The sequence below is a fragment of the Archocentrus centrarchus genome, chromosome 13 (genome assembly GCF_007364275.1).
Source record: "Archocentrus centrarchus isolate MPI-CPG fArcCen1 chromosome 13, fArcCen1, whole genome shotgun sequence".
NCBI lineage: Eukaryota > Metazoa > Chordata > Actinopteri > Cichliformes > Cichlidae > Archocentrus > Archocentrus centrarchus.
In genome coordinates, this window is record NC_044358.1 from 19,903,952 (window position 1) to 19,913,231 (window position 9,280).

General features: G+C 40.2%; 1 protein-coding gene across 2 annotated transcripts in view; it reads left to right on the forward strand.

Moving 5' to 3' along the window:
• Nucleotides 1–3,310, forward strand: part of dph1 (diphthamide biosynthesis 1) — a 63,615-nt gene extending 60,305 nt beyond the window's left edge. For both annotated transcript variants that reach the window (XM_030744475.1, XM_030744476.1), the window contains exons 11-12: nucleotides 873–1,007; nucleotides 1,398–3,310. In XM_030744475.1, the coding sequence (XP_030600335.1) occupies nucleotides 873–1,007; nucleotides 1,398–1,478 (216 nt within the window). In that variant the 3' untranslated portion in view covers nucleotides 1,479–3,310. The remainder of the gene's footprint in view (nucleotides 1–872; nucleotides 1,008–1,397) is intronic.
• The last annotated feature ends 5,970 nt before the right edge of the window (nucleotides 3,311–9,280 follow it).

Below are 9,280 nucleotides of genomic sequence, written 5' to 3' on the forward strand. Positions count from 1 at the left end.
TATATCTCAATAGAATAAAGAAAGAAGCTTTATTAAGTTTCCAGTACTTTTTTAAGAAAAAAAATGATGTTTTTACTTCTGTTTTTATTTAGGAAACTTCAGCTTCTGTGAAAGAGAACACTGGCTTTTCGGTTTGGGTGCGCACCAAGCTAACGAACGACTGTCACAAGCTGTGCAACAGTGATGAATTATGTCACACTAGAAGAAAGATTTCGTCACTTTGAAGCTGAATTTTTCATGTTTCCTTTGAACTAAATTCTCTAATGGGTGTATTTGGAGTTTTATAAAATTTCTATGACTTGTTTTCTCATCATGATTCCATACATCATTGGAATTATTCCAAATAGTTCAAAGCTGAAGTTGGGTCTTGGCATCTAAATAGTTTGAAAGATAAACGAGTACTCGGATAAATGAATAAATGAACACTCAAATGATTTGTTCTTTCATTCAGAATGCTTGTTATGTATGCTTTATCTTTCGTGCAGAATCAGTATTCACAGGCATTTCTCTTCCATATGGAGCAGTCTTCACTTAAGTCACAGCTGTGTCATGCCACTGTTGTTGTTCCTCTCTAACAGCTGTTGTATCATTCAGGGATAACATGACAACTCTGCCTGTTATCCAAGCTTAATATTATGACACCTGTCTTGTCTGTATAGTCAGTCTGTTGTGTCTTCTCATCACTTTGTGGTTCCCTGCAGCTTGTTTGTCCAAAACACTGCAAACTGCAGATACAGTACTAGGTGACAGGGGGAAGCAGTATTCATGGAGGGTGCGCTTATTGCACCTTTTGCTTATCATGTTTCTTGTCCCTTTTGATTTGGTTCTGATTTGTCACTATCTGTCCATCTATATTCCTTACTATCTTTCAGGCAGCCGTTGCTTTACAGGAGGTAGGCTGGAAGGAAGTCTACCCCATGGATTTCTATTCCAATCAGAGCCTGGGTCCGTGGGCACCTAACCATCCTGACAACCAACCTGTGCGGCCTGCTCGTAAACAGACCCAGGTGAACAGGGCTAGGAGATAAAAGAATGAGTGACAGAAAGCAGTGAGAGCGATGGGGAGGGAATGCTGATAAAGAGTGATTACACACTGTTCAGCTCATGCTTTATGGTTTTTATCAGAATGTCACCACACTGACACCCAGTGGCTTAGGGACAACAGGACACGTTTCTTGACATCTCTTTTTAAGGCGTGGCTATGACCTTGACCTTGATGTTCATACTAAATGTTGTCACTCGTTAAAAAAAAAAAAAGCGTGGTTCAAAATTGATTTAATTACTGCTCTGTGAATACATCATACTGTAGCCATATTTCCCAATATTACCACTTACTTGTGTGAGGTAGGTACTGTCACTGCTCCAAGTGTTAATACTATCCCACTGCCTGTTTGCAGAAAAAAGGCTCAGAGCCAGCCCTTCCTGCCAAGAACTGTGAGCAGAACCAATGCGCCCCCTGTGGCTGTCAAGGGGAATGACATGTCACAACCAGTGCTGTCTTGCTGACTTGCCTCGCGTCTGCCTTTGCCTCTACTAACAACTGGAGGGAGGTCCGACCAGAAGAGGACAGTGGGAATTTGTGCAGACAGTCTGACATCCGCAGAGTTTTCAGCTTCTTTTCGAATAGATTAGAAGCCATATATAACCATCAATCTTACAGTGCAGCAGATCAAAATCAGTATTTCCACTATTTATTTTTTGCATGTAGTCTAGATTAAAAATACATGCAAGTAAGAGAATTGCTTGCATTTTTCAGACTCGTGCATGTTCATGTCAGCCTGATTCTTATGGCGAAACTACCTTCTGCTCTGCTGAGAAATGAATTCTCCCTGCAGAGGGGGAATATGTGGGCCTTTCTATAATGCAGATGCTTCTTTTGTGGTTGTTCAAAAGAAAGCGTGAGATGACCTTGAGCATGCTGTAAGGAATTAAGTGTCTGTCAATGTGGGTGGCTCTAGTCAAATGCAATCCACTTGGGTGAAGCACTGTAAACTGACACTTTAAATGAGCTTCCATTTATGCTGTGTTTTCAAAACAGTCAGACATAGGCAGGAAGCACTTTTATATGCTCAGCGTGTCATTTTGGGTTTTTTTTTCATGTTTTCACATTTTCTGCTGGTATATGAGCAGTTGAGATGTGACCTGAACCTGTTTGGTTTTCTTGCTTTTCTCTGGTAAAACTCTGAAACAGTAAATCAGAAATGAAATCTTGCTTCTTATTGGGAGTGTCTTTTTGTTTTGTTTTCCTAAACGCAGTGGCGTTCTGAAGCGACGAGCCTGTTTTTAAAGCCGAGCGATATGAGTTCCTAGATGTGTGCAGTGCTAGTCACGACTGCTCTCCATCCTCATTATTTATTGATGATGGAGTCTGTCAATAAATAAATAAATAAACCTCCTATTGCTGTTTTGGCCGCTACAGCAAAAACTGATTGACAGAGGCTCGCCATGGCCTCGGCTGATCCCAAGAACCTTCCCCAGGTGGCAGCACAGTGTGACAGGTGATCTTTGGAGAGTTTTAATTGTGTACAGCCGCCCGGCTTCTTCAATCACATCCTCACTCTGCTTTGCACCTTTGTTTCACTTCAGCAGCAAAGGCCAGTGAGATGCAGACATCCTGCCAGATATCCATCTTTCTCTGGATGTGTCACGTGTCCCAATACTGGCTACATTTTTTAGGAGCTCGGTATTTTCCACACTGATGCATAGCAGCCAGGAATAAATTATTGGCTAGCAGAGCTCTCTCCCAGCTGATGTTCAATTTTTATTCTGGCATGTTCTGTCACGGGCAAAGAAGGGAAAATGTTAGTAATCTGCCCTTTCTTTTCATAACGTTTCAGGTTTATAATCTCAGTCTAAAGATTTGTCATAATTTAAATAAAAACAATGACTGATTTCAATGTAAGTAAAAGGTTTTTTTTTGTTGTTTTTAAATCAGGAAAAAAACAGCAAATATAGTTTGTGATATGATTTCTATTTTAACCATGATGTATACAGGAGGTGGGAAAAATGTGTGTTTTAATATTTAATATCCATCTATCCACTTTCTTCTGCTCATCCAATTTAGGGTTGCTAAGGTGATGTAGCCTCTCCCAGCTGTTACAGGGCAAGAGGCAGAGTACACCCTGGATAGGGCTAACACAGAGAGACAGACAACCACTCACACTCACACTCACACATTACAATTGCTGATTAATCTAAGATGCATCTATCTGGACTGTGAGAGGAAGCTGGACTATCGAGAGAAGCCTTGTGGGTACAGGGACCACATGGAAACTGCGCACAGAAACCTTTTGCATTGGGATGAGACCCCATGTCCTCGTGCAATTCTTGTATGTGTTTGTGTTTCATAAAGAAATGTAAAAAAAAAAAAGTGAATTTCTGTTTAGTGTTTAGTCTTGTCAGGTATCCTGTCAGTTTGGTCAAATTTGACAACACAAACAAAGGCAGTTTTAAACCACTTAAGTTGTTCCTTTATGATAAAGAACTAAAAAAAAACCTAGAACCAAGCATTTTAACAATAACAAGTGTACATAAAAGAAACAAAGCTGCTCTATAAAATAACCATATTGAAAAGAGAAATTGAAAATGATGAAAAATGCTAAACACAATTCTGAAAAGGCTGAGTAAAATACACTGCTCAAAAAAAAACACTTTGAAAAAACATCAGGGGTGGGGAGTCATGCTGGATATCTATACTGATATGGACTGAGTAATGTGTTAGGAGCTAAAGGATGCCACATCATTTAATGATGATAAAATTTAATTCATAAATTTAATAATAAATAAATACATTTAATAAAATGATCAACCTGCAGAGGGCTGAATTCAAAAACACCCTGAAAGTCAGAGTGAAAACAATGATGTGGCAGGCTAGTTCATTTTGATGAAATTTCATTGCAGCAACTCAAAATAGTACTCAGTGGTACCACACATTGTGTCTTGGGGGATCTCCTCCCAGATCTAAACCAGGACCATCACTGAGCTCCTGGACAGTTTGAAGTGCAACCTGGTGCTGTCGGATGGACCGAAACATAATGTCCCAGAGGTGTTCTATTGGATTTAGGTCAGGTGAGCTTGGGGTTCAGTCAATGGTATCAATTCCTTCATCCTCCAGGAACTCCCTGCATACTCTCACCACACAAGGCCAGGCATTGTTGTGCATCAGTGTGAGGTCTGAAAATGGGTCCAAGGATTTCATCCCGATACCTAATGGCAGTCAGGGTGTCATTGCCTAGTCTGTAGAGGTCTGCATCCCTTCATGAATATGCCTCCCCCCGACCATCACTGACCCACAACCAAACCGGTTAATTTCATTAACACCAAAGCAGCTGAAACTGATTAATTAGCTCCTCTGCTATTTAACTGACCAGATCAGTATCCCAGAAGTTTAACTGACCTGAGGCTATACTCTGATTAAAAAGTTTTTTTTGTTTTTTTTTTGTTTGTTTGTTTTGTAGCAGTGTATATATGAAAACAGAATACAATGATTTGGTGTCATTTATTGGATTGGGTGATTGAAGTTTGAAGAAACAAGAAATATTAGCAATTTAACAATTTATTTATTTAACAAATAGGGGCCTCGGTAGTATGTGGAAGGACCATGCACAGCCACAGTAGCCCGGTACCTCCTCCTCACTGCTGGTTACTAGATTGGTCACACACTGCTGTGCATTTGTTCAGGTAGTCTCCCATAAACACCACACTGTGGGGACAAGAGGATAGAGTTCAGTCCCAGACTGTGGAGATATGGGATTTCCACTGGTTTCAGAATCTCATCTCGATATTTCTCTTCATTGAGATTGGCTGCAATGATGGCAAGCCTGATTGTCAGCACCTGGGGTACCACAAGCTCAAAATAAGAGTCAATAGCAGAATAAACTGTTTGGTATTGGCAGAGAAGCTTTGGAAAGGGGCTTTAGGTGGCACTGCATTAAAAACAAGCATGATTATGTCATGAAAATAAGTGCATGGGCTCAGGAACGCTTCCAGAAATCAACTGCATGGTCTGTGAATGGTACACTACTGTCTGTGGTGGTACCGATGGGACTCTAGTGGTATGATGTAGATGATATGGTGCACACAGCACCCACAAATGCTGGTTAAAGCTCAGGAAGAACCCGTATGTGAACATGATCCAGAAATGCTGCCATCTTCTCTGGGCCAAAGCTAATTTAAAATGGACTGACCACTGTGTTGTGGTCAGAAATCAAAATTTTGAATTCTTTTTGGAAAATATGGACACTGCATCCTCTGGATGAAAAAGAAGAGGTACTGTCTGACTTGTTATCAGTGTTCAGTTAGCTTACATCTCTGATGTTATGGGGGTGCATTAGTGGAATTGGCAGCTTGCATGCTCATCTAGAAAAGCACCAATAATGCTGAAAGGAATATGGAGGTATAAAAGCAACATATGCTCCCATCTAGATGATGTCGTTTTCAGGGGAAGGCCTTGCATAGTTCAGTATAATGATAAACCACATACTACAGCTATTAAAACAGCATGGCTTCATAGAGGAAAAGTGCTGAACTGACCTGCCTGCAGTCCAGACCTTTCACCAACTGGAAACATTTGGCTCATCGTGAAGTGAAAAATTCAACAAATAAGACCCAGGACTGTTGAGCAGCTAGAATCCTCTTATCAGGGATGACATTCCTCTCCCAAAGGTCCAGCAGCTGGTCTTTTACAGGCTGTTGTTAAAAGAAGAGGGGATGCTACACAGTGGTAAACATGACCCTGTCCCAACTTTTTTGAGATGTATTCCTACCATCAAATTCAAAATGAGTCAGTATTTTTCTTAAAATGGTAAATTCTTCTCAGTTTAAACACTTGAAATGTTTTCTGTTTTTTATTGTGAATAAATTGAGGCTTTATGAGATTTTCAAATCATCGCATCCTGTTTTTATTTTCATTTTAAACACCGTACCAACATTTACAGAAGTGTGCTCGTATAATTCTCATTGGATGTAACTGTTTCAAGCATACTGTGATGAACTAATTTGGGAATTAGACCTGAAAGTTAATGAGCCCCTCATCCACAGCTCTGCCAGTCACAGACATGGGGCTGACCTGTTATCTCAGATACATTCTTTTCCATGCTTGGCGCTGAGTGGCCACTAAGGGGCACTGTTTGCATAGCTTATTTGCATTCTTTTGAGCCAGTGAAATCACACACTTTTCATTCGAGAAGCTGTGCTGTCCGTGGTAGCACGCGAGTACGTGTACTTGGTGAGGTGCAAGTACCCAGTGTGCTTTTGGTTGCTGGTGTGTGCAATTATTTTCCAGACGTGGTGGGAATTTGACTCCACACTCCTTCATCCTGTTTGGCATCTCTTCAGCCCTGAGTATGCGTGCCATCACACTTTGTTTTGTGTCAACACCGAGTGTCTGGTCCCACACAGAATTTATGATGTATTTATTATGGGGGTTATGACTCTACACTAGCTGCAGGATTTAGTTATCCCGGACAACAGGTGCTCAGGTCACGTACTGCACACAGTGACACTGATATAACCTGACTGGACGCTTAGCCGGTTGCCATTGGTGCCCAGCATTTGTTTGTGTAACCTGCAGTGAGGGAGCGGTGACATGACTCAAAAGGCACCAGTTAATGCACTCTCAACAACCACTCATCATTCAGCAGCCAAAGATTGATCGAAACATTTTTAGTAACTCTGAACGGTCTACCTGGGTTAATGGTTTTTTGTTTGTTTTTTTGTTTGTTTTGTTTTGTTTTTTTCTGGTACCTGAAATCATGAAAAAAAACAAAAAAAAAACCATGTCAGCACCTGTGATGTATTTAGTCATTGTTTCTCTTATCTAGGGAAAGACTGAGTCACAGATGTCCCATCCTGTCTTTATTTTTCCACTAGCCCTAACACCTTACTGCATGATGGGCAACTTCACATTTAGCTCTCGCTGAGTAAACTCGTCGTTTTCATAGCGCTCTTTTCTTTCTTTTTCTCGGACATTTCTGTCTAAAAGGGAAATCGAGCATAGGTAGAAAAAAGAGAGAGAGAGAGAGAGAAAAAAAAAGAAGCCACTTATGACTCATGGCACCGCAACAAAAATAAAAAGGAAGAGGAGGAGATTTGCTTTGCAAGTTTGATTTTGTGTGTTCTTTATTTTCATATCAGTGTGGCTTTGATGTAGATTTTAAAACCTGCCGCACGTGGCTGGGGGTGCGCAGGCGAAGGTGGGGCTGTCGAGGACATGTATATAAAATCCAGACTGAGTCAATACAAGTCTGCGTTCCAGTGTTTACCTGCATGCCTCTGTTTTTCAATTTCTTTCTCTCTTTTCTCTTGCTGTCATTTATTGGATTACATTAGAGCAGAGAAAAAAAAACTGATTTGGTTTACCTTGCCTGTATTTGCATCTGTCAAGTCACTGTAGGTAGGTGAGAAACTGTTTAGAAAGACATACGAAGGAGAAAAAGGCTCGGATGGTGGGGGGAATGCTGATTTCTTTTTGTGTGCTGTGCAGTAATAATAGATGTGCGATGTGATGGTCTATGTGCAATTTCAATTTCAGACAAAGGGCCCCAGGAAGAAGAGCTGCGTGCTGTCAGTGTACAAGGTGTTTCCGCATAATTTGGGCATTTCTGTTAACATTTCCTTTACAGTATGTGTAAACCAAAATGCAGCAAGGCTTGTTTTTTCCTGTTTCTGAATTCTGCTGTGAAGCATCAAGTCAGCAATACAAGGAGGAAAGAAAATCCTTCACCTGAAAAAGTTATTGCTCTCTCGAGGACAGAATTATGAGAGAGAGAGCAGCTAACTTTGTCAGAACCGGTTGTTATATAAATTTTGAAATTGTGTAATTCTGAGTATTCCTTTAAATTAGTTTGATTAAAATGGTTCAAAAGGCGGGGGGGGGGGGGGGGGGGTGGGGGGGTGGAACTCATCTCCAATCTGTTTAATCACCTCTTGATCAGCATCCCTGGTGAAATTTGAACAATAAATGATGATGTCTAGATCCTGCCGACTCTTTGTGTGTGGGGGAGACAAGAAGGCTGCACAGCAATGTGAAGGAAGGTTGCTAGAAGGTTGAATAAGAGTCTTTTGTGGGAAAAAAAAATAAGTGGTGTAAAGTGATGACTAATTCTGCGTGGGAGGTCAGCCTGTCCCTGATCATCTGGCCAAGCACCACCCCAGCACAGGGCTGTCACAAAGTCACCTTCTTCCTCAACATACCACGTCCTGCCATTGTGAGTGTCGTCTTCTCCTCCTTTAGTTCAGTCCTTTCTTATTTGTTATAGTGGGAAAACCTGTTGAACTAATGAGTTACTGATGTTCATTTATTTATTTTTTTCCACACCTTTTATAGTGGTATGAATCATGCTATGAGGGCCATTGAGTTCCATTAAAAACTCCATATGAAAACACATTTATTTATAAATATGAAAGATTTTGAGATTCTTTTCAAGATGATATTATTCCATTATGGCTTAGCAAGCTTTTAAACATGCAGGAGCAGCAGCACTCACTTTATCTGCAGTTCAGTCTAAATACATGTTAACCTGTCCTCAGTACTCTCTCCCAAAATCCAGCTGAAACATCATTTATTTAGATACTTCTGCTTATGACACACACTATGTTAATGTACCAGTCTCCAATGATCACCTCCTTAATATTTCTGAATCTGCATACTGACACTCTCTATATGGTTTGATTTAATAGCACTGATTTGTTAGAGGCCATCGTCTCAAGCAGGAATAATTAATGACCTGTAGGAAAAATTAAGCTGTTTCAGTAACAGAGGAAATGAGTCAGTTGAAAGTGATGGATCGTTCAGTAGCTGACCACAAATATACCGAATGTAATTTTGCCAGTATATGCTATCTGTTAGCTAATAATATAACATATGGATATGAATATTAATGAACACCATTGTCTTTTTTTATATATGTATACTTTAGCCATCTGCCTTGTGTCAATCATGAGCTAATGATGCTTTTTTAGTGAAAGCTATGATTGTGATAATTATAGGTGTGTTGGCATTACCATCTGATTAAGAGTTAATCAGCAGAAAATCCATTAAGACAGTGGTAAGCGTACAGATTCACAACCAAAAGCAGACTAATTGCAGCCTGTTCATACTGGAAAAACACAGAGTAGACTCTTAAGAAATGCTTATTGCTTTTAATTGCACACTGCTATATTTATCAAGTAATTCTCACGTTCTTTGTAACTGTGGTAACTGCTGAAAAAAGATTTATATTTTAATGAATACCTGGAATCTAAACATACAACAAAGCAATTATAGTAATATTACTGTTGT